Source organism: Acartia tonsa, chromosome 1, assembly GCF_053477335.1.
Source record: "Acartia tonsa isolate MP-2025a chromosome 1, ASM5347733v1, whole genome shotgun sequence".
NCBI lineage: Eukaryota > Metazoa > Arthropoda > Copepoda > Calanoida > Acartiidae > Acartia > Acartia tonsa.
Genome location: NC_137260.1, coordinates 24,119,151 through 24,146,231, shown reverse-complemented (window position 1 = coordinate 24,146,231; position 27,081 = coordinate 24,119,151). Strand labels below are relative to the sequence as shown.

At 31.5% G+C, this 27,081-nt stretch overlaps 1 protein-coding gene across 2 annotated transcripts in view; it reads right to left on the bottom strand.

The window, feature by feature from the left end:
- LOC145315578 (ATP-binding cassette sub-family C member 5-like) overlaps positions 1-27,081 on the bottom strand; it is an 87,616-nt gene that overhangs the window by 7,766 nt on the left and 52,769 nt on the right. For both annotated transcript variants that reach the window (XM_080155567.1, XM_080155561.1), the window contains exons 29-43: positions 27,004-27,061; positions 26,371-26,460; positions 25,877-25,941; positions 24,463-24,555; positions 24,025-24,116; positions 23,632-23,724; positions 23,255-23,330; positions 22,724-22,821; positions 22,200-22,302; positions 14,075-14,140; positions 13,301-13,392; positions 9,948-9,982; positions 6,299-6,392; positions 5,439-5,511; positions 3,485-3,597 (exon numbers count right to left, since the gene is read on the bottom strand). In XM_080155567.1, coding sequence (XP_080011693.1) covers positions 3,485-3,597; positions 5,439-5,511; positions 6,299-6,392; positions 9,948-9,982; positions 13,301-13,392; positions 14,075-14,140; positions 22,200-22,302; positions 22,724-22,821; positions 23,255-23,330; positions 23,632-23,724; positions 24,025-24,116; positions 24,463-24,555; positions 25,877-25,941; positions 26,371-26,460; positions 27,004-27,061 — 1,241 coding nt within the window. The remainder of the gene's footprint in view (positions 1-3,484; positions 3,598-5,438; positions 5,512-6,298; positions 6,393-9,947; positions 9,983-13,300; positions 13,393-14,074; positions 14,141-22,199; positions 22,303-22,723; positions 22,822-23,254; positions 23,331-23,631; positions 23,725-24,024; positions 24,117-24,462; positions 24,556-25,876; positions 25,942-26,370; positions 26,461-27,003; positions 27,062-27,081) is intronic.

Below are 27,081 nucleotides of genomic sequence, written 5' to 3'. Positions count from 1 at the left end.
AACATTTAGACACTCAACTTAATGAACTAAACAATCACAAAACAATAAAAGTCCCCAAGGTTGTTAATCTAACGAATAAGAAAACGGTATTATAAAACTTTGGAGACTAGACAGCACTCTTGGATAAGCCAACTTATAACACTTTGGGAACTATCCCAATCCTCCCTGGCGAAATGACAATGAGATTTTTTGGTAAATTTGTGGCAAACTTTATTCTTAATAAATTAGCACTTGCCAAAATTATACTGGAGAGATATTTCATTGAAGAATAAATCTTTTTTTTTGCCCAAACTTTTCGTCAGCCAATAATCCTTATACTAAAGTAACAGGATGTTTGTCTGTCTGTCTGTCTGTCTGTGTGTCTGTCTGTCTGTGTGTCTGTCTGTGTGTACCGAAGGATCTCGCTAACCGCTGAACCGATCGGGTTCTCCTTAACAGGGTTGCTTCTCATAAGTCCCGGGAAGGTTTTTAACTATTTTGGGGGAGGGTACCACCACCCTCCCAAGAGAAATGACAAAAAAATCGAAATTTTAAAAAACGTTTAGGAGACTTCAACGTAAAATGAAGAGGTATCGTACGTAAAAAATTATAGTAGAGACTTTATCAAACAAAAACATTTAAAGTGCCACTAGAGGCCTCTAGGGGCGTAGCCGCTAGTAACAGATAAGTTAAACATTGTAAAAATAATATAGTAACTTAACTCGAGTTGTCAACGGCAGAAATTAGGTCCTGAGATAGTTTTGGGCTAAGTCCTGGAAAGGTTTATAACTATTTTATCTGTATTTCTTAAAATAAATTAACATAATCTTTGTCTGTATGTATGAATGTCTGTCTGTACCGAAGGATCTTGCTAACCGCTGAACCAATATGGTTCTCCTTTACAGTGAAGATTCCTATAGGTCCTGAGATCGTTCTCCTTAATAGGGTAGCTTCTCATAGGTCCTGGGGAGGTTAATAACTATTTTATTTTAATCCTTATAATAAAGTAACAGGATCTTTGTCTGTATGTATGTCTGTCTGTACCTTGCTAACCACTGAACCGACATGGTTCTCCTTTACAGGGAAGCTTCCTATGGGTAATGAGATGGCTTTAGGCCATTTTATTTTTAATTCTTATAAAAAGTAACAGGATCATTGTCTGTATGTATCAAAGAAGATCGCTAACTGCAGAACCGATATGGTTCTCCTTTATAGGGTAGCTTCCAACTGTTTTGAAGGAGGATATAAGGGGCTATTAAGGGGCGATGGAGAGGCTATGTAGAGGCTATGTTATATAAATTAAGGTAAGGGGCTTTTAAGTGGCGATGGAGGGCTATTAAGGGGCGATGGAGAGGCTATATTATATAAATTAAGGTAAGGAGCTATTAAGGGGCGATGGAGAGGCTATGTAGCGGCTATGTTATATAAATTGGCTATTAAGGGGCGATGGAGAGGCTATATAGGGGCTATTTTATATAAATTAAGGTAAGGGACTATTAAGGGGCGATGGAGAGGCTATGTAGAGGCTATTTTATATAAATTAAGGTAAGGGGCTATTAAGGGGCAATGGAGAGGCTATTTAGGGGCTATGTTATATAAATTCGGGTAAGGGGCTATTAAGGGGCGATGGAGAGGCTATGTAGGGGCTATGTTATATATATCAAGACAAGGAGCTATTAAGGGGCGATGGAGAGGCTATGTAGGGGCTATGCTATATAAATTAAGGTAAGGGGCTATTAAGGGGCGATGGAGAGGCTATGTAGGGGCTATGTTATATAAATTAAGGTAAGAGGCTATTAAGGGGCGATTGAGAGGCTATGTAGGGGCTATGTTATATAAATTAAGGTAAGGGGCTATTAAGGGGCGATGGAGAGGCTATATAGGAGCTTTGTTATATAAATTTAGGTAAGGGGCTATTAAGGGGCGATGGAGAGGTTATGTAGGGGCTATGTTATATAATTAAATTAAGTGGCTATTAAGGGGCGATGGAGAGGCTATATAGGAGCTTTGTTATATAAAATAAGGTAAGGGGCTATTAAGGGGCGATGGAAGAGCGATGTAGGGGCCATCAAAGTGCAATGTAATATAAATTTGGAGAAGGAGCGATGAAGGGGCGATGGAGGAGTGATGTAGGGGCCATCAAGTTGCAATGTAATATAAATTTGGAGAAGGAGCGATGAAGGGGCGATGTAGGAGCGATGAAGGAGCGATGGAGGAGCGATGTAGGAGCGATGTAGGGGCCATCAAGTTGCAATGTAATATAAATTTGGAGAAGGAGCGATGAAGGAGCGATGAAGGAGCGATGGAGGAGCGATGTAGGAGCGATGTAGCAGCGATGTAGCAGCGATGTAGGGGCCATCAAGTTGCAATGTAATATAAATTTGGAAAAGGAGCGATGAAGGGGCGATGTAGGAGCGATGTAGGGGCGATGTAGGAGCGATGTAGGGTCATCAAGTTGCAATGTAATATAAATTTGGAGAAGGAGCGATGAAGGGGCGATGTAGGAGCGATGTAGGGGCCATCAAAGTACAATGTAATATAAGTTTGGAGAAGGAGCGATGAAGGGGCGCTAGAGGAGCGATGTAGGGGCCATCAAAGTACAATATAATATAAATTTGGAGAAGGGGCGATGTAGGGGACATCAAAGTACAATGTAATATAAATTTGGAGAAGGAGCGATGGAGGAGCGATGTAGGGGCGATGTAGGAGCGATGTAGGGGCCATCAAAGTACAATGTAATATAAATTTGGAGAAGGAGCGATGAAGGGGCGATGTAGGAGCGATGGAGGGGCGATGTAGGGGCCATCAAAGTACAATGTAATATAAATTTGGAGAAGGAGCGATGGAGGAGCGATGAAGGGGTGATGTAGGAGCGATGTAGGGGCCATCAAGGGACTAAGATATATATAATAGTGAAGGGGCCATGAAGAGGCGATATTTAATTAAATAGCCCCTTGGGATAAGAGGACATATCATCTCCTCTTTAGAAGGGGCGATAAAGGATCATTTAATCGCCTCTTAGGGCAAGGGGCTATTAAATCGCTCCTTTCAAGGAGTCATAACATCGCCTCTTGTTATAAGGGGCTATTAAATCGCCCCTTTCAAGGAGCCATTACATCGCCCCATGTCATAAGAGGCGATCAATTAAAATAATCGCTCCTTATGGAGGGATGTCGTGAAAAGGACTATACCCGAAGATTTTAGTAAGTATAACTGTTAAAAGATAAAATTATTTAAAAGTTGGATTTATGTTTACAAAATAAGATTCTTATATAAAAGGTTTTTAATTAATTAAAATATTTATATGACATAATTATGGTAAGATGTAAGTAAAATGAGTGTATCTTGGGATGTTTTTAAGCTATTTGGATTCCCATTACTTCAAGAAGTTATAACGTAAAAAGCTGCAATAGAATAAATCTATTCTTAATATTCTTAAAAATGAAAATCATATTTATTTTAGATCTGTCTTTTTTTAGTTCTTGAATAATTAACGACTTAATACCTTCTTAGAAGTGCCCTGGCCAGACAAATCAGCTGTTTTTCACCAACAGAAAAGTTTTCACCATCCGCCTCGACTGCCATTTCCAGCTTCTTACCCTCCTGGCTTACTTTGTCCTAAATTAAATTTATTTCTATAATATTTGTTTAATATTGATAGACACTTAATAATATTGAATTATATTGTCAAATGCTACTCTAAGATCAAACTGTCATTAATTATGAATTTAATGAAGAGTGGTGGTCACATAAAACATATGATTCTGAAAACCTGGACGGAGGGGATATTGGAATGTAAGCTTTTCATGTTTCCAAAGTTTCTTATTCGTTGGCTCTAAAATTTAAATGACTTTTATCACTTCTTTATTTCGTTATGTACAATATTTTTGATCTGCAGAAGGGTTATTCTGTTTAACATAATTAGGGGTTTAAACCAATTTATTGTCTTAACCCTTATAATCCCTGTGTGAATGAATTTATGGAATGTAAAAATTACATCATGTTATACAGAATTCTTTAATGGTCAGCAATTAAAACTTTGTATTACGAATATTTTATGTAATTGTTCTATAGTAAATTCAACAACTTTAGTTGCCCTTAGACGATGATAAAACATTAAATCACTGACGTTTATATGGTTTTGCCTTAGGGTGCGCGAAGTGTACCAGTAAATTTTGACACCCCCTTAAACCCTAATCTGCACTCTTCTAATTTGAATCATACATTTTCGTATGGTTATTGAAAGGGCTTTTAATCAAATTATTTAATATTCTAAAAGAAAAAAGAAAAAAATCCGTAAAACAAAACATTAGTATTTCCTAAATGTATCAAATTATTGGTTGCGGAGATTGAAAAGAGAAACATAATACTTCAACTATAATGTAGGTTAGTTAAAATCCTTTATAGAAAAGAAAAAAAGTATATTTGTAAATCATTATATCTAGTTTAGTTTTTATTTTTTACTCTAAGATAAATGGCGTAGAAACATGTAAAAATTTTTGAAGGAAACAATGATATAGATCAGACAATGAAAATAATATGTAGCATTTAAATGTAATTGATTTCAGTTTGTGAGTAAGCGGTTTAAAAAGTGTAAATGGTGTAAGAATAGATTTATTGTCTTAGATGATTAACTAGATACTAGATATAATTTTTGTTTATAATATCCGAAGAAAAACAATAATTTAATAGTTCAATTATTCAATTATTTATAGATAACTTATTATGTGGATGAAGTGTAAAAATAACTGCTGTACCTAAATGTATATGTATTCTAACTATAATGTGGTCAGATTGTCCCTACTCGGTTATCCTATTAGTCTATTTAAGGGCTTGATGATAAAAACTTAGAATAAATAAATAAAGTAAATTGCATATTAAATTGAAATAGTAACAAGATTAATTTGAGAACAGGCACCTATGAGCACAGGGGACTTGCTGAAAAAATTTCGAATTATTATCATATACCCTTATCTTTAGCTTAAAATGAGCCAAATATTTTCAGTGTAAAATTAAATCCTTGAGAAATAAGTTAATTTTTAGACTGAACACATACTACTACTAGTTGTGGAAATCCAGGTTAAGTGGTTTATGGGCTATGTTTACTTTTACTTAAAACTTTGTTGGGTAGTTTTAACAAAGTAAAAGAAATTACAAATTTTTCTTTAAATTATGGGAATTGTAGAAATAAAGTACGAAATTTTAAAGATTTACTTAAACTGATTGATATTTCTACGCTACAATAGAAAATATTAACTCCTTTGTTATCTTTTGTCAATATTCTTTTTTGTGATTTCCTCAGCTTTTGATCATGATATTTATTAATCAGACACTAAAAGTACAGTCATATTACTCAAAAGAGTAATATAGATATTATTTCTATTGAAATATATAGTTGAGCAATGGTAAAACACTCTAGTTAAAGAGTAGCATCTGAAGATAGACAGCATATGATTTACCTTTAGGTTTGTAGTTTCTAGGGTTTGCCAAATAATGTTGTCATCATATTCATTGAAAGGGTCCAGATTATACCTAAACAAGTATGACAACATCCATAAGTAGCGAAAAACAATAAAAAATATTCATGTATGTATCAAAATCTAGAGTAGATGTTCAGTGATCATTAAAAAAGAGGGTGGAGACATAGACACATTACAATCTTTCCCGATTTTGTATTACTTTTGCGGAACATGATTCCCGTTACGTCATATTTTTCTTTCCCGAAAAAGGGAAGGGGGGAAGAAAAAAGAGATGGGAAAAAGGGGGGTTTCCCCATCTCTTTTGAAGAGATTTTCTTCTCCCTTCCCTTTTTCGGGAAAGAAAAATATGACGTAACTGGAATCATGTTCCGCAAAAGTAATACAAAATCGGGAAAGATTGTAATGTGTCGGAGACATAGAGAGAAAAAAAGAGTTGGGTAGAGGACACTGATTTGCCTTTGGCAATCCCAAGACTTTAAATAAAATAGTTTCAACCATTCCGAGACCTATGTCAAGCTTCCCTAGATCAGACCGTGTATTATAGTTATCGAAATCTAAGCTTCGGACAATAAACTCTTACTACTTCATATAACAAGTTAAATATTTTTTTGTAGCATAACCGAAAAAAAATCTGTAAAGGAAAATATAAAATATGAAACTTTACAAGAAAAATTGCTGAGGAAAAATCTGAGACAATGAACAAAATATGAATAGTGTTTTTCTCAATATATATTGTCAGTTTTATTTAGAATAAATGTGTATTTTCCTTAAATTATTAATATTGAAAACTAAATATTATCAATTTTAGATAAATATCCCTGTATTTGATAATAATTTACCTGATTGTTCCCTGGAATAGAACTGGATCCTGCGGAATGACTCCGATTGTTGACCTCAAGTCTGCCAGGCCCAGTGTTTTAATGTCAATACCATCTAAAAAGTCATTTATTTTTTATCCAATTTTAATAAGAGTTTATTTTTCATTAAAAGCACTGATAATAATACAGATGTAACAGGTTTTTTGTGTGTCTACTGAGATTCATACAAATCGGATGTGGCAAAAATTTCAGGAAGGGTAAGGGGAGGTGGAGGGGGGGAAGGTGGTGGAGATTGATTTTTTTCTGAAATCACAGTACACCTGGCATTTACGCCCCCCATTTCCTCCTATCTCTAAATATGGTAAAAAAATCTCCACCAACAGAAAAATTTAAAATATTTAAAAGTTTCTTTTAAAACTCTTTAAAATCAAATAGAAAAGCTTGCTTTTGATTAATAAAATTTGATAAAAAGTACATTTAGAAATTAAATAAAATAAAGATCATAATCAATATCTTTTAAACAAGAAAAACAAGTGTGTTATATAAAATAATTATAATATGGTTTTTGCCAAACCATATTATCTAGTTTAATTAGAATAGCAATAAAAAAAAACGAATTTCGATGTTTTCTTCCAGCTCAATTAGTTCAAAGTATGTCTTATTTTTCCCCCTTAATTTCTGATATAATTTAAAGGAAAATAAAGGAAAAACCTCAATATTTTTTTTTTACATTTTACCCTAACCTCTTTTCATATGATAAATAAAAACTTATACAGTAACAAAAGCAAATTATTATGAAATTTATCTAAAACTTTTTTATTCTTTTGAAGGTTTTTTGTAGACATAAACGTGAAATATTTACTTTAGTAAGTTTTATACAATTGTAATTATTGATGATTTAAAACAATTTATACATTAAATTATTTAAACATAATTATTAGACGCATAAAATATCCCGAAGTCTAAACAAAATACGATTTGTACAGTTTATACATACAATTATTTAAGATACTAGAGTTAAGCTCGATATAATTATCTCGCTATTGGCTAGGTTTATTCAATGTTTTATTTACTTTCTTTTAGTTATCTGAATTCTGACTATTAACCCTATTCTTCCATTATCTTCTCCCTGAGAATTTCTTTTTTAAAACTATTTTAGGATCTTAATATTTTTTATTTCAAATTATCGTCAAAGGGTTAAAATGTTTAGTTAACTGTTAAATTTTAGTTCAATATCTGACCACATTACGCACGTATCGCTAGTATCAAATTATTTTAAAACTAAGTTTTCTTTTATTTACTATATTATAAATTTAAATTTTCTATTTTGTGGATAGAAATTTAATACTTCAATATAAATCAAATAGCAACATGAAATAAAAATAATGAATTTATTCTTCATACAGTAAAATAATGGGTCTTATTGTTCTGGTCAATGAGAGTTTATTACGGATTATTGGAGCACTATGAGTTTTAAACACTTATCACTTGGAAGACTTGAGCTCATATATAGACATTTATTTCCTATATAGATCTGTCATGGATCTTGATGCAATAAAGTAAGCTGTTTTGTAAATGTTAAAAAATGGAAGATATCATTAAAGAAAAGTTCCCGCAAATATAAGTATTAAATGGTTGGTAAACCCATACTATCATTCCGAAGACTGAACAATAATACGATTCAAATGTGCCAAAATGGATAAATGAAACGGCATGTTTAAATGAACGTTTTATTTGATATCAATAGGACGACTCTAAAATGTCTTAACTTGAATAGAGCTATCCGTACGTACCGAACGGGCGAGCAACCCAAATTGAAGTAAATTTTTGTTAGAAAATAATCGTTAAAGAAATTTTTGTAATTGTTTAATCTTTAAGTCTTTTATGATGGTTAAATTGAGCTAGACAAAGTGCATAAATATTATACAGATTAACCTTTTTATCTACGACAATAAAAAGGACTTTTTTACAATTTAAAAACAAATTCTTTTGTAATTAAAACATCTCTTGCAAAATTCTTAAAGAGTAGAAAGGATTACAACATGTACACTGTTGAATTAACCATTTATAACAATGGCAAAAAGGTGTTATCGTATTATTTTTAAAAAATATTCCATCTTTCATACTATCATTGTATAAAAGTAATAGGATTTGTGTCTGTGCGTCTTTTTGTCTGTGTGTACCAAAGAATGTTGCTAACCGCGGAACCGATATAGTTCTCCTTAAAAGTGAAGCTTCTCATAATCATGGGAAGGTTTATAACTAGGTAGTTATCACTTCCCTCCCAAGAGAAATCATCTCTTGAAAATAAAGGTCTTCTCAAAATGAAATTAAAAATTGTAGAGTTGCACTGCATACCCTCCATTCCCTTACTTTCAAGTGTCCCTAATCCTTGCAAAATTATCAAAGAGTAAAATATGATTGGAATGTCTACATAAATAAATAAAATAGATTAAATAGTCTATTCTTTTTATTTTTAATAATAACATCTAAAGAACCAAAGGCATCATGCGCTTGTACCCAAGGATATTGGGTTAAGTAACATCCAAGAGACAACCAACCCTTTGATTGCACGACCTTTGTCTGATAAGTCCTAACTGTACATTGTAATGAGGCGTGTCTGTTTAGAATATAATTAATGGTTGAAAATTACATTAAAAAGTTTACATAAATGGACTACAAGAATTCGTGCAAATTTTTATAAAAGTTTCAAATAAGCAAAATAATGGCTTCCTTTTAAATTATTTCAATGATGACTTCTAAAATCTTTTCATAAAATATCTTTTAAAGTAATCCGTTTCGCAATACTGTTATACATTTTTTTAATTGTATACAATTAGTTTAAAGTATGATCATGTAATACTGATTAGGTAGTACTATTCAGAGAATATGCACACTTGTAATATGATGCGTTTAGGCTCTTCTTTTAAAAGATTGGGACATTCCTACAGAGTTGAAATATTGATCCTATCTAAATTTAATGTTTCCTTTAACAAGCCATTGTTGAGTTAATCCGTTTTATGGGCTTGTTTAGTGTTCAATCCTTAGTTCCATTATTTAAAGTGTATGTATAACTGCACAGACTAAATTACCAATGGCAGGCCATTATCCAGTTTAATTAACTAATGGTAGACCAGTATGACGTCATTTTTATTACTTAATTTTGATTAATTAAAAAATCTTATTTGCAATTAGTGGAAAATTATAATTTTGCCTATTATCATAAAATTAATTGATTTGCCAATAAACCAACGTCAAAAGAAATGTATAGAAAGTACTAAATATCAAATTAAGATTTGCATCAAACACATATATATTAACTAATGATGTTATATTGATTGTTCGAAGTACTACTATTCTACTATTAGAACCTATTAACACGTCCGCCTGTAAATAAAATACATTTCTTTAGGATATTACGCTTTTGCCTTTTTTTTTTATTTCAAATATTTTGAATTTGAATCTCTGAACCTTGTTTATTTCTTATAACTCTCTGAAATTATTAGCCTTCCTTTTTAATGGTTGCTAAACCGTCTGCTCCATACTTTTGTTCTTTTGCCTCACCTTTTTTCTTTATTATAATTAACTGAATTTCTAAATAACTAAATAACTGTTATTTCTGCGGTAATTTTGGACATTGTAGTCTTTGTTCTATTTTCTTTCAACTTACCAATCATTATCAGTCCAGTTTCTAACTCGGTCATTCTGAAAAATATTTAGATTAGAAATTGTTGTCAACAAAGTAAATTTAAGGATTTTAAACTAAACATAATACAAATAGTCATCTAAATACATTTAATATACGTATTGTATTGTATTATATCACTTTTGATATTTACAAGTAAGTAAGGATGCATAAAAAACGCGACGGTTTAACGGTAAGGCTAAATATTAACCAATTAGCTGATATGCCCTTAATTTGTCATTCAAGACCGCTTTATTAGGTACTATGTAGTACAAAAAAAACATTGATTTTGTATGTAAGGTTTAGGTGAAGGTATAGGAAAGCATATGGCCCGAATTACAAAACTAATGGCTGTTTAAAATTTAAACCGCGGTGTTGTTAGAAGTTTGTCTAATGGTGAACGAAACCTTAGGTTTTAGACAGACAGACGGACTACACCGTTGAATCATAGATACCTAGTTTTAATTCTATACTTGTTTATCGATGAAAAGTTGCCACAAGCAAATTATCTTAAGTATGTGAGATAGAAAGTGAACGGCTACTGAATAGTATTATTAAAATCTATTCTCTGTGGCAAAAATAGAAAATCAAAAAAAGTTATTCAATTCAAGCTATAAAATGTGGGTTTTTTTATATACTAAACCATAGTATTACTTTATAAATAAAAACTAAACTTTAATATCAACTAAATTTGTATTTTTAATACATACATATATAAATCAATGGCAATCAGCTACCAATTATAAAACGTGATATATGTGTTTAAACACAAAATGATATTTACCATTATCCATCCCTTCTCCCGCATTTGGAGAGGATGTGTGAAAGAAAACTTTACTAATATCTTAGGATAGAGTATAATCACTAACAATTCAAACTTTAGGCTATTCCAAAGATCACCTTCTTCTTAAGAAATATAATAAGCTTTTATACAGATGAAAATCATCGCGGTTATGTGATTCATTTGAAGAGGACTACTTTTAGAACCCAGTTCTATATATATTAACTTGTGTACTTAAAGCAAGGATGACAACATACCTAAAAGGCATTAAAATAGGAGAATATATAAATACCTACAATTATAAAACACAAAACAATTGTATATATAACAAAAAATATCAGCAGTGTATAGAAGTTTTACACATCACTAATATTTTAATGCGATTATTAAGTTATTATTTTCAGAAAAAGGATTAGAAGCATTTTTAATATGAGAACCGTAAAAAAAAATATTTGACCTGTCCCAAAGCTTATCCTGGACCAGTTCAACCTTTCGTGAAAATTAAGACCCGCTAATGAGATCTTTCTTTTATATAAAGTAATTATGTTTTTGCCGAAACTTTATGAATACAACCCAATCTATCTAAACACTAAATATAGAATACAAGTTTGCTCAGTATAATTTGCATATTGTGCATGCGGCCGCCAAGAATAACTTTCAAGAATTGTAGATATAAACATTTAGTTTCAAGATTCCAAATTGTGAAATAGTTATTTATCGCACTGTATTATATACAGCTCTCCGCGGATAGTGAAATTAAAAATTATAATTTGGGGCAAACAAAACTGGTATTGATATTATTAGTTTTAATTTCACTATGCGTAGAAAATTGTCCTTAATACGATACGATGCATGATTTTTCGGTATAGTAAAGAAGCGGTTCTCATCCAGCGGATATAAATCTGTTTGGAAGCCATACTGGAAAAGTTATTCTTAAATGATTTTCTAATACAAACTTTACTTTTATAAAAATAATAAAAACATGACGCTAAACAAATCTTAGAAATTATTCTTAGCGGTCTATTGGGATGCTTCTGAACGATGTACTGAATTTTAGTTTCCGAAAGTGTACTTAGCATCCGCGTCCTATCTCAATATTTTCTGCTGGCTAAAAAAGCTTCAAACTTTCCAAAAAAAAACTAAATTTGAATAAATAAAATTTTGAATGTATAATGTATAAATCGTTTATACATTATATCGCTTTTCCTTTTGACCGGAGTAGCTAAAAAAGGCGTTTGCAATAATTGGGTTATCTGCTGTACACATTTGGAAATTATTGAAGAAATAGGCAATACATTTTCAGCACATCTTCTGAATTGTGTATTTAACACTTATCTAAATTGTATAGATATCTATCGAACATCCATATATTATTTACTAAGTATATTTGCGATTACTTTTATTTAATGAAATCTTCCAATTTTTAACATGTACAAAACGGCCTGCTTAATTGCTTCAAGATCCATGTCAGATCTATATAGGAAATAAATGTCTATAAACGAGCTCAAGTTTTCCAAGGAATATATGATTAAAACTCATAGTGCTCCAATAATCCATAATAAACTCTCATTGCCCAGAACGATAAGACCCATTATTTTACTTTATTAAAAAAAAATTCATTTTTTTCATTTCATGTTGCTATTTACCTTATATTGATGTATTTAATTTCTAATCATAAAAAAGAAAATTTAAATTTATAATATGATAAATTTAAGAAAACTATGTTTTAAAAGAATTCGATTGTGGCGACATTTTGTGTGTTCAAATATTAAACTAAAATTGTAATCATCATCATTAACCCTTTGGTGATGGTAATGTAAAGAAAAAAATATAATTTAAAAAAATCTTTTAAAAATCATTTAAATTATTAAATATTTACTTTCTTTTAGATAGTAATGCCGGGTGAGGAAAATAGATTTATTGAGAAATAGATATGCATATAGAAAACTAGCCAATAGGGAGATAATTATATCGAGCCAACTCTAGTGAACATATATTTTGAATAATTCTTCATATATTATAAATATTTCATCTTAACTTTTATACTTGCTCTAAAAATACACAATTTATTGTGGGCTAGCGGCTACGTCTCTTCCCGGAACCCAGGAGAACCTTTACTTTAAAAGAAAACCAAACTGTTACTTATAAACAAGGATTACGAATTCTTGTAAATTTTAGCTATTTAAAAAGGACTCTGCAGTACTAGCTGCATTCAGCTTAACATTAGCTCATTACATAATCCGTTTAATAAGCATCAGTTGCCGCTATGCGCTCAAGTGAAGAATAAGCCACTGTAAGCCTCTCTAGGCTGTCAAAATTATCCGTCGCAGCGAATAAGACGTATCCAGTGTAAATATTTTTTATAAATATCCGAGTAAGTCAGAAAGTCATATAGTTGCGCCGACTAGCGGTAAAATACTGCGGTACAGACATACGGACAGACACCGATCCTGTTACTTTTATAAGGATTAAACAGTATAAGTAGTCTGATGTTCTCAGAACCGAAGTTTTTAAATCATTACAAGTAAAAATTCTATATTTTTTAACCTAGTTTTACCTTAAAAGTGTGGATATGAGTGATGATTTTCCGGCGCCAGTTCTACCCACAATACCGACCTTTTCTCCTCCCTTTATGCTGATGGTCACACTCTTTATAGAACAATAAGTTATAAATTGCAATTTTACTTGGACTATTGCAGAAACTAGTAAGCAGGGACTCATTGTAATTAGTTTAATTAAAATCTACATAAAAAAGGTATATCTATTGCTTGATAGTCTGTCCGTCCGTCCGTCTGTCTGTCTGTCCGTCAATTAAGATCTCGGTAGCCACTAAACCGATTGGATTCTACTCTTCAGGGAATATACCTACTGGTCATGTGGTGGTCCCATTTTTTAAAAATGTGGTGGTTGCAGCACTATAGATACTTATTTTTTAAATTAATCTCTTGGGGCAAAGCTCCTAGAGGCTAGGGGCGAAGCCGCTAGTTTTATAAAAAGTTAAAGAAATATATAGAAAAAAACTTCCATACTTAAAATCTACTGAACTATTTCGGTATAAGTAAATCTTTAAATGAGGCTTTGATTTTCTTTTAGATTGAATTATACCCTCTTTATTTTTAAATTATAGATTCCTAGCAAGATTAGGCACAGTCCTATAGGCAAAGCATCTCTTTTATAAAGTCTTAAAACGTCCATTTTAAGCATCCTGTAATTCCAGACATTCAGAAATCTTTGAAATCACATAAATAGATAAAAAAAAAGCAGACAAACATCCAACTGTTTTTTTTTTAATCGTAAAATATAGGGAGTCATATATAGTTTTATTGTATGCCTTGAGAACAATGGGTAGTTCAGGACGATACCGGAAGGTCACTTTATTCATCTCTATGGATCCAACCTGGAAAAAAGTTTATATTTTACAAGGATGATAAATCTGCGGTATAAGGTATAAGACAATGGCCGATAAAATGATACATCCCTAATAGTTATTCATAAAATTACCCTGTAGATTAAAAACAGTGGTTAAAGCGTTTGGACACTCAACCTTATTAACCAACAGATCAAAATTCAATAAAAGTCCACAAAGTTGTTAAGTCTACGAATAAGAAAACGTTATTGTAAAACTTTCTAAATGCTTTCTAAAGTAAAAGAAGACATTTTAAGATTAAACCAGTTGTGTGCACTGGGATACACCAGGGGTGTGTAAACCATTAGGGTGTGCAAAAAGGGGGAGCCAGGCCTTTCAATATTTCAATTTATTTATTCAATATATTTTCAATTTTATGGGGGTTGTTGACATACCTCTCAAAAATTTAATAAAATCATATAACTTTGATTTCGTCAAAAATAATTAACATATCTTTAAAATGTACATGACTTATTAAGACTTGTTTCTGTTGTTTCATTAGAATACTGAAAGTTTGCAATGCTGCGCTTTAGATGGACATGAAAAAAATAATTTATTCAAAAACATAATAGGTCTTTTCGTTTTTGCCCTTGAGAGTTTATTATTATATTTATTGAGTTTAAACAAAATATTATCGAAAAACTTAAGCTTAACCTTAACCTTAGACGTTTATTTCCTGTAAAGACCTGACGTGGATCTTGATGCAGTAAACCAAACCGTTTTGTAAAAGTTTTAAATTTACAATTTAGGTGTAATAAAATAATCTTAAATATAGGTATTAAAGAATTGTTTAAGACAAATTAAATTTTCAAAATTTGATGAAACTTATCTTTACCATAAAATTGTATTTTTTTGATGGGGAAAACTTTGATTATTTGTAACTAAGGAAAATGTACAAAACAGTGGCGTGCGAACTAAAGGGGGCACTTGAGGCGATCGCCCCCCCTAAATGTTGAAATATGCCCCTTTTTGCCCCACCCTGGTGAACAAAAATGCCCCATTTTGCCCTCTCCCCCCCAAAAAAGCAAAACTGTCCTAATGTTTCCAAAAGATCAAGAATAACCCAAAACTTTTTTGGCGCTTTTTGGCCAATTACAAACTTAGTATTCAATTAATCTTACCATCCATATCTAAAAATTCCCAATTATGACCAATAATTTTTAAACTAGTATAGAAAAAGTTAGACATGGATAGGGGGATACGTGATTTTCTCGGCTTCTATAAAAGATAGAAGAAGATATTTTACATATTTCCCCTTATCTTTGGTGTTTTTTGGACTGATTTTCAAACTTTTTTTGTATGACAGTATCAAAATAATTTTTTTTATATTGTTCTTAGCATCTAGTAGGTAATTTACTTTGATTGTCGGTATAACAGTCACCATACAAAATAAAATAGGATTTTGTGCTTATTTTCTCAAATAAATCTAAATAATCATCCACGATTTGTTTGTGCTTTGCTACTTATGGATGTTGTTTCAAATATAAAGAAGATGATTAAAGTCCCTCCACAGATTATGATGCCATACGATAGAATTGCCAATGAGAGGCCAGTATACATTGTAACTGACCAACAGTAAAATTTATGCTTACCTCTCATTGGTTATTCTATCGTATGACGTCATAATCGTGGAGGGACTTTACTCATCTTCAATATAAACTTTACAGAAAAGAAAATACATATTTGCAGGGATTTATAGGGAAACGACAATGGCCGATTAATTTGTGTACATCCCCAATGATGATACACAAAATTAATCCTTGTAAAGATTAAAATTAGTGGATGGAAAGTATGGAAACTCAACTTAATTAACCAACCAATCAAAATTCATTCAAGTCCCTAAAGTTGTTGAGCCAACTAATAAGAAATTTTTTTTATAAAACCAAACATTTCAAACTCCTTTGACATTTATCTAAGTCTTTTACTAAAAACTGTATGTCTGTTTAAATGAATAACAATATATAAGTATATCACATGATGTTCAGGATAAGTTTATCATTTTTTTGTGTAAGTTACTGTATAACTAAAAGACATGTTTTTTCTAGCAAAAACCCTAATTAAAGCAGCCTCTTTATTTCTGACTTGATAACTCTTGTTGTCTTTAACTGATTTTAGTTTGGAGGTGGTAGAAAATTTTCTTGTTGCGCTTCGCGCACCATCTTTAACAAGTCCTTGCAAACAACACTTTATAAAAAGTGACAGATTTTTAAAATGCCATTTGAAGAGTGTGGGAGATGGTGATATAACTTTATACCTATAATTCAATAATTCGCTATGTCTGTCAGTCCGTAACGCAATTTAGGAAATGAAATTTTTCAAATTATTTCCAAATGAGAGTTTAATCTCGCCCCCCACCTAATTTTTGCTAATCATTCTTTTGTATCATCTTCCCTCCGATAAAAAAGGTTTTAATTCCGATTGAGTATAAAGTATATCTGACATGAAAAATATATCTTCTAACCGGTTTGTGGCCATTTCCCTCTCCCCCTTTAAGCCTGAAAATGGGGAACACTTTCGCTTTCATGAAAAATCTTAAAATGGTTTCAGTAAGTGGGCTCGTATTAACCCCTTAGCTGACGATAACGTGAACAGTCTGAAATAATTTATTTTAAAAATGTTTTTTTTATTTTCATTTGGGGTTTATGGTTTTTAGTGTCATTTTTTACGATTGTAATAAGTTTTTTTGTATTCATGTGATATTAATGAAATTTTATACAGAGACTACCAACTACTTTAACTAGCTATGTTTAAAATTTCATCGATCTACATTGAAAGGCTAATGAGTAAACAACACTCAAAGACAATCAATATTTTTTATTTAATAGTATAAAAAAAGACTTTTCTAAACATAGTACCTATGGACAAAGATTGCATAATTAAAGGGATTTAAACGTAAAAATCGATCATGAAGCATAAAAAACTGTGATTCTCATTTGTCTAAAGAATCTACACAAAAAATTTCAGACTCCTATCTTTATTTTAAGTGGTTTATTTTTGCACAAAAAGTTAATTATTTTTTTGCACGAAAAGTTAACGTTAATTTTGTGAAAGGAAAAAAATAATTGATTAGAAATTTAAACGTAAAACCTATGAACAAAGATTACATAATTAAAGGGGTATAAACATAAAAATCGATCATGAAGCATAATAGAACTGCGATTTTTATTTGTCTAAGGAATCTACACAAAAAATTTCAGACTTCTTTCTTTATTTTCAGTGGTTTATTTTTGCACAAAAAGTTAATGTTAATTTTGTTACAGGAAAAAAATAATTGATCCTAAATTTAAACCTAGTAAATGAAAACTAGCATAAATCCTGCCATGTGGGTCTGCCCCCAACCCCTTACCCCTTACCAATAAATGAGGTCCATATTAGCAACCTAACTAACAACATGTTCTACCTTGTAAATATTTCCATGAATGAGGGATCTTTTATTTTTTTCAGTATGGCTTTGCAACCGATAAATATCTGCTAGATTAAAATCAGTTCTCAGCCATACTGAAATGCCTCATATTACAGGCAATTTTCTCTCAATTATTAAACCTATAATAAATAAGGCAAATAATATTAAATCAGGACTAATTGGTACCCAAACTTTTATAATCATTAGTGAACATTGGACTGTAAATTACATTTGGTACCCAAAGTTTTATAACCATTTGTAAACATTGGACTGTAGATTACATTTGGTACCCAAAGTTTTATAAACTATATATGGCTATATCCGCTAGATTGGAGTCGGTCCTCAGCCATTCTGAAATGCATCATATTACAGACAATTTTGCACAAATATTGTTAGTGATTTAATGGCTATAGAATAGCGGTTTTTAAATCTATTTTATGTTGCTTTTATGTTTAAAATCGTTCAATTTAATGATACTTCTCAACAAATATTATTAGTAATTTAATGGCTTTAGAATAATGGTTATTTTAATCGTTTTTATGTCATTTTTACGTTGAAAACCGTCCAATTTAACAATACTTTTTAACAAATATTAGTAATTTAATGGCTATAGAAAAACGGTTTTATAAACCTTTTTTATTTATGCCGTTTTTACGTTAAAAGCAATCCAATTTAATGATACTTTTAACAAATATTGTTAGCAATTTAATGGCTATAGAATATCAGTTATTTTAATCGTTTTTTACGTCGTTTTTACGTTACAAACCGTCCAATATAACAATACTTTAAAACAAATATTGTTAGTAATTTAAAGCTATAGAATAACGTTTTTTACGCCGTTTTTAAGTTAAAAATGATGCTTTTTGACTTATTAAAAAACATTTTTTAAAGCTGTTATTTTGATATCTTTTAACTTAATTAGAATCAGTTCTCAGCCATACTGAAATGCATCATATTGGATATAATTAAATATCTAGGTTTACATTTAGAATATTATGCTAATTTTATTATAATGGGGGATAAAATCTTTTTATCATTTTAGTCTTTTAAAATCGCTAGGATTTGTAGTTGCACCTAAAAAAAAGGCGAATAATGAGATTTTCCTTTTATTATTGTTATTATGTTATTATAACCGGTTAGAAGATATATTTTTCATGTCAGATATACTTTATACTCAATCTTTAATTCCATATGGGGGGGGGGGGTAGGTAAATATTCTTTTAGCTGAAGGGTTGGGGATGTAGAGATAGGAGAGAAGAAATAGGGGGAAAGAGATGGGGGATAGGGATGGGGGGGAAGGAGGAATAGGGATTAGAAGGCCCTTAATTGAGTAAAAAACGTCCTTTTTCAAAATAGGTATATATATAATTAAAATGCCCCCTTCCCCCCTAGACAAAGGGCTTCGCACGCCTCTGGTACAAAAATCTAGATGTATTTAAAAGTTAAGAAATATAAGGTTTATAAGATTTGTTATTTAATTAAGAGGAACGACAGCATTCTTAAACCAATGACCATAATATGATAATTAAAGCTTAGCAGCCACGTATTTTGCTGCGGCTAAGCTTGGCTCTGAATTCTTTTTAAATTTTGGAAATGGTCAGCTTTGCTGTGTATTATACTGTCGGATACTGCCATGATCTACTGCCTTTTTTGTGCATGCTTTTGCAAGCTGTATATATTCTGATTTTGCGAAGTACGGCTTAGCGGATGCAGAAAACCACAAATAAGATCATTCATTTTGATTTTAATTTGAAAGAGAAATAATTATGAGAGTTAAACGGAAGAGTTTTGATTTTACTGAAAAGGGAGCATTGATAGATTTTCTAAAATTTTATAATACACTAGCGGATTCGCCCCTAGCCTCTAGGGTCTTTGCCCCAAGAGGTGTTAAAGATTTTTTTTGGGCGAAATACGTAAAAAGACCAAGGAAAAAGGGGGGGGGATTTTTTGTTTTTGGGGGGGTTGGGGGTGTCCCACCCCCCAAGAAAATAGCCTAAAACCACCACAGGACCAGTAGGTATATTCCCTGAAGAGTAGAATCCGATCGGTTCAGTGGTTACCGAGATCTTAAGGGACGGACAGACGGACAGACAGACAGACGGACAGACATCATTCTACTTTGTATTATGGATAAAGTTATTGAAAAAAAGTACACAATAGAAATAAATTTAGCTAACTCTAAATATATTGGATCAAAAAGTTTATATTGCCATTTGTTAAGAAACTTTCAAGACTTTTCTTCAGTAATTGACGTATACATATAGCAATAGCAGAGATATAGCAAATGAAAAAAAAACTTATGAACAACCCCTTTCTTCAAGGAAACGAATTTTTATTTGTTTTTCATAATACTATTTCAAGGAGCAAAACTATTCAACAATGGATATAGAATACGTGTGGATATTATAACAAAATAAAAATTGCGCCAATGTAGGTTGTACTCATTTATAATTCAAGTAGGGGTTGTAGGTTTAGGGTAAAAAAAGGTGGATGGAGGGTTTCGTTATATTGGCCAGCTGGAATGAACGCTTTATCAGCGTATCATAATAAAAAGTAGGTATCCTTAACTGTAAACTAGACACTCTTCCAGACATATTTTTACTTTTCAGTCAAATACTTTTATATAACTTTATGCCTTTTAGAAAAAAATAGGTTTTAAATGAAAAGCTGATATTAATAAGTTACTACTTCATCAATTGGAAATTGAAATCGAATTATTCGTTCTTATCATTAAATTGCTTGATGACCTCTAGGGGGCTTGGTGTCGCTTCGGGTCCTAGACATCTCCACGCACCAACATACTCCGCGTCTTATACTTGCGGTGTAAAGCAGCCATTCACCCTATAGACAACCAACCCTTTGATTGCACGACATTTGTTTGAAACGTCTAACTAATGTGCCTGTTATGTTCATTGATTGTTTTTTTCCATATGATTATAGTCATCCTTGTTGATAAATGTAAAATTTCCAATGAATAGATTTTTATGAAGTTTTTTTTAAGAAATCATGAAAGAAATTTGTACATAATGACAAATATGATTTTAAAACAATAATTATGTTACAAACTGCGTTTTTCCTATTTGCAAATTTTTTATTTAATTTATGTAATTTGAAGGAATGAATTAAGCTCTTAAATAGTGTTTAGAAGCGAAGCTACTCTACAATTGAAAAGATTCCTTCCCATTTTTTTTGTTTCTCTGGACTCCATTTTATCAAAAATACCCCGTTGAAAGTTTTAAAATTAGCATCATTTATCTTTAGAACTTAATTTGTTGCTCCTAATCACTTAATTTGTTTTGATTAATATCAAGATAGGCATCAGGTGGCCAGTTAATAAAACAAGGATGACAACATCCATAAAGGCGAAGCTCTGAAACGGTAGGACAAACGGACATTAACACTTGTATAATGTCAGAACTGAATAATCAGAATGCGAATGTATAAGAGTCAAAGCAAAATTGTAAGTAAATTTGTTGAAAAACTGCTTGATACAGGATAATGATTGTATATGGACTTACTTACATTTTTAGGACTTGATTATAGAGTTGCTTCGCTTTCTAACTCGTACCTAACTATTACAGGAATCACCATGCAAAATTTAAAATCGATAGGACAATTTTAACATACCTAAATTAACGAAAAAAGCTATTGTACTTTGTTGTCCCAGGAATCAGTATACCAAAAATCAGACCAATCGGATAATTAGGTCACATACAAATTTGTTGTTAAAAATGTAAAAAAAACCAACATGTTAAAAATGGACGTACGGACATTCTGGTAATGATTATAGAGTTGCTACGCTTTCTAACTCGTACCTAACTATTACAGGAATCACCATGCAAAATTTAAAATCGATAGGACAATTTTAACATACCTAAATTAACGAAAAAAGCTATTGTACTTTGTTGTCCCAGGAATCAGTATACCAAAAATCAGACCAATCGGATAATTAGGTCACATACAAATTTGTTGTTAAAAATGTAAAAAAAACCAACATGTTAAAAATGGACGTACGGACATTCTGGTAATGATTATAGAGTTGCTACGCTTTCTAACTCGTACCTAACTATTACAGGAATCACCATGCAAAATTTGAAATCGATAGGACAATTTTAACATACCTAAATTAACGAAAAAAGCTATTTAAAAAAGTAAAAAAATCAACATGTTTAAAATGGACGGACGGACATTTTGGTAATGATTATAGAGTTGCTACGCTTTCTAAATCGTTCCTAACTACTAAAGGAATCACCATGCAAAATTTGAAATCGATAGGACAATTCTAACATGTCTAATTAACGAAAAAAGCTATCCGTGACGGACGGACGGACGGACCGACCCTAATTATAGAAAAGCTTCGCTTTTAAAAATGACAGGCCAAAATAGTTCAATGTAAAAAAACTCTACATTTAAATGGATAATGGAAAGAAAACGAAGAAGCGGGTTTCTTCGTATTTTTACAATAGCTTTTCTCCTATGTCTAGCCCCTGCGGACGGGAGGCTCTAGGCCCGCGGGGCCAATTTTCAAACCCTGCAGGACAATCATTAACATTTAACTAACCTAAGATAACCTATCAGAAGCTACTGCGAAAGTAAAACTAACCCCTCTACTTCGTTTTCTTTCCATGATCCATTTAAATGACTTACCTGAGGCCAATCTTTAGCTGGTTTAGTCTCCTTGATATGGTGTGGAGCCTCTTGGGGCAGGTCTGAATATTCTATCACTCTCTCAATAGAATTCAATCTAGCCCTGAATAGATAATTCAAGTTTAATTTAATAGTAACCCTTTGATTGCACGATCTTTGTCTGGAATTCCTAATTGTGCATGGTAATTGCCCCCACTCTCACTGATAGTGTCACGTGCTAGATATAGCAGAAGTTGTTACCATTTTCAACGTCTTTAGAATGGCGTGGTGTGGCCCAGACTCGAACCCGACAGCAAGCAGGCCCGCTATCATTTACGTTAATGAAATGGGAAGAAAACATCCGGTGGATTAAAACCTGTCCTTAGTTATACTGAAAAATATATCTTGTTATATCAAGTTTTCTACAATACACAAATGTATAATCTTCGGCATCTTAAAGCTAAAAAATTGGTTTTAATCTTATAATTGTACATTTTTATAACCGCGGAAAGCTGTTTATAATACGTTGCGATAAATAACTGTACCTGTATTCAGCTTTCAACTTCATGAGGAAAGAAATGAATGTACAAACTTGAAACAAGTTGGCCATAGCTAAACCAGCTATGGATGAAGATACTATTCCCTAAATCATTTAATCATTACACATTAAATAACTTCCTTAATAGTGATTTTACTTCAGACTCCTAGCGTGCAAAGGACCCCCTTATTTTTAATAAATTGAAATTAAGTTAGTAAGTTTTTATAACTTTATGCCTAACACTCTGCGAGGGGCCGCTACCATGCAAAGCGTAAACCTATGGTACACTAACCCTACGGGACTACCCTGTACCTAATATAACCTTACTTGACTTAAAGTAAAACACTCGAAAAATACCCCCTTCTTTATATTTATAGACTACCTACATCGTATTAGAAAAAAACTGACATAAACAAAGTTTAGGTTATGCCAGGTGTCCTATTTTGAATTGAATTTTACATGCATCTTACATATATATCTATATAATCACTAAAAGTATAGTAGTTTATTTAGAATCATAATATTTTTTTTGTATTACCTTAAACGCAATTGTAAGGACAGCAGCTATTGAGATGGATATTAAAGCTAGAGACTCCATTCGAAACATAAACCATCTAAATATTACAATAAATTAATAAATGGTGATGATTTCAACTAACTCAGTATAACTAAAATTGATGTTACAAAATAATTCTAAACAATACAGAAATTAATACTAAATTTTTAAAATGAATATATTTAGCCTAAAAAAATTGTTTCTTAAAACAAAACTAGTTATTTTGTAAAGTAATTTTAATACTAAAAATCTGCTAAAAATTTGTATAATAAAGAAAATATATTAAGACTATTTTAAGGGGGTGCAGTGGGAGATAAAGCCTTTTTTTTATTACACTTTTTGTATGTGCTGATAATTACCTAGCAGCCAATCTGAACATGCTGTCAGCAGCTATGCTTTCATTCAAAAATGTTTTAAATCTGTTTTCAAATACTCCCTCTTTCTGGTATCCTCTGAAAGAAAATTTTTATTATATTGGTGTTATAGAATCTGTTTTTAGCTTGTTTATTTATTTCTTAGGACAGGTTAGGTTACTACTCCACCTAAAAAAATTAGGGGGGGAAGGGGGGTGGTCAGTGCTTAACAGAAACTTTGTGGAATAGCCAGTAATATGTTAATGTAATCTCAATAAGTCGGCAGTCGTCAAAAATGTTTTTAAACTGTTTGATATTTCAATTATATTAGGTTATTAATAAATAATCATAAAATGTTTTTGACATCTTTTTTCATAGTGTTTTGAAAGAATAGGTTACCTAATAATATAAATACCATCCATAGATGAAGTAACATGATGGATGACGGAGCTTTTCATTAAATTATCCAACTTCTTTGTCTCTAAAACTCCCTAAAAATTATTTAATTATATTTTTTTAATTATAATAATAAAATATATTATGCAACTGAAATAAAAGCCTTGTTCTAGAGGCTAAATTTATTGGCCATTGAACAAACTTTATTTTTATAGCACAGAAAATTTTTGAAAAATGTTAGAAACCACTATATAATTGGAAAAATGTTTAATTTTCATGGTTTGCTGCCTAGCTTAAGTCATATGAATGTGTCCTTAGACGTCTAAGTGAGGCCTAGTACGATAATTGTAACGACAATACCTCACTTAAGAGTCTGTAATGATAGTTTTTCCTCTACCCTAATGTTTAGCTAGTTGTTTAATTTTTAACAGTAAAACTTACCCTATTCATGATAATATCAAGAAGTACAAAACATGCAATGACAAAGACAAAACCAATGATGAAATATGGATACAGCACACACACTAACACCACCTAAATATAATAATATTTATTATCGCTTTTATCTCTTATGTATACATGTTAGAATTATTCTATCGATTTCAAACAGTATGGTACGATTCAGAAAGTGCAGCTACTCTATATCGTTAGCAGAAAGTACATTAACTTCTTTAACAACAAGTTTATTGTCATTTAATTTGATTATCCTAGCTATATGTCTAATTTTTAAATAATGAATTCTAGGTCAACAATGGTTAAATTTTATATGCGAAACATCTCTATAATAAGTCCTTCTAATGTATGTCCTTAGAATTTTGTATTTAAGCAACAAATTTACATTTAATTTAGTTTAGACTCATAAATTGATATTCTGCTTATTGATTGCTGACATAAGTGATATTTTCTTTGGCCCTACAGTCTGATTTAGAGCTTTGCTTTCATGGATGTTGTCATCCTTGTTTTATGGAAACTTGCTTTCAACACATCTTTTCTTGGAATATAATTTAGACAATAATCTCATTTACGGATTTAATTTTGAACAAAAAGAAATAATCTTATCACAATGATAAATAAAATTAATTCTAAAATCATAAAAATTTAATCTGCTAATTTGTACACTTTTTTCATCTTTTTTTTCATTTTTGCTCAAAACATGAGGTAAGAAACAATTGTCAACCAATTCATGGCTTTAAGCGGATGGGTCGAAACATAAAATATACACTACTTTTATTTTCTGTAGTACACCCCCTACCATTTTAGTTTAAGGGGCTATAGTTATAAATTTACCATAATATATAATACCCTCTATAGAATTAGATAATAATAATCTGAGTTATATTGTTATGGTAATTTTATCATTTTTTGGATTTATTGTTTAGGTATTATTTATTAAACTATAACAGTTAGGGAGTTGAATCCATATTTATAGAAGCAGAATTATAATCTATGATTACGGTTTTGATCCTCTAAAAAACGTAATCTACCATTCCACTTTCTCCTGTCTTGGTGATTATATCATCAACGCCGATACGATTTTTGCCTCCAATGATAATTAGGAAATGATAAATGTTGCATTATTCCTTTCGAAGCCAGGCAGGGACCTAATTTATGGCCAGGTTTCCTATCCCTTATCCCTGAGTCAGCCACTGCCACTAAATTTTCCAATCAGACAACCCCAGCCTCAGTCATTGTCAACTATTCATCTATGACTTAGATGGATTAAATAAAGAAAAAATGCCATAAAAGGTACAGTTTTAAACCAATCATGTAGTCTGAATGATCCTACACACCAAGACTTTCAAAATTCATTAACTAACGATTCTCATTTTTTTGTGTTGTGTTATATCTTACTTGCCTGTGTAATTTGCATTAACAGGTATTGTCCCAAAACCTCAGTAAATGCAGGAATATTCACATCCACTAAAACAAAATTGTTAGATAGGTATTCTTTTTGTCAACATAAATATTCTAAACGGTTTAACAGAATGTTCAATGAAAGCAGAATTAAAGAGCGGTTACAGTCAGAATTGAAGCGTGCAGAAGGGGGTTGTATGAACTACCCAAAAAACACCTCCTTAATCATACACCACCCCCCCCCTTCCCTCTAAAACAGTTTTAAAATTTACAAAAGCCTTAAATTTAAGGGTTGTGTGGAATACATGTTTGCGTCATTTTTTAATCAATAAAATGACGCTTGTTTTACCACCCCGTCCCCTTAAGACAAGGAAAAAACACCGCTCTTTTTGTCTGTATTACACCCTCTGAAGCACATACAGCCCTATCAAAACCCTGTATACGCTACTGGACTTATGTAGAGCACACTACCAATAATTATATTTATATACTTACATTCATCCATATCTTTTGAAAATCTGTTTAGAATTCTTCCAGACGGAGTGGTATTGAAGAAAGCCAGAGGGGATCGCATTATACTCTTTATTGTAAGTACTTTATCATTTTTATATAATTTTTAGATATTTTAATAACCGTCCGTCTGTCTGTCTTTTCTATATATTTGCATTGAATATTCTATAATCCTTATGTAAAAATGACAGAATGTCTGTCTGTATGTGTTATCAGATCATGGAAAGAAAACAAAGTTGCAGGTTTCGTTGTATTACTACAATAGCTTTTCTTATATTTCTAGCCCCTGTGGGGCAAATTTCCTAACCCTGCAGGCTGCGGGCCAATAATTAACATTTACCTAACCTAAAATAACCTATCAAAATTTACTGTAAAAATACGACGAAATCCGCTACTTTGTTTTCTTTCCATGATCCGTGTTATCTGGCCAACCGCTGAACCGGTATGATTCTCCTTTACACTTTTTATAGGTCCTAGGAAAATTCATACCACCACCCTCTCAAGAGAAATCGCCCCTAGAGAAAAATATTTACAAAGATGTTAAATTGTTTACACTTTGAAGCGAATGTACTAAATGTTCTAGTCATTAAAAAATGTATAAATGATAAAGTTCCTTTAACATATTATGATGCATACTGGCAGATCCACGCAGAAGAGTGAAAGAGAAACTCAACCCCTAAAACAATATAAGAAAGA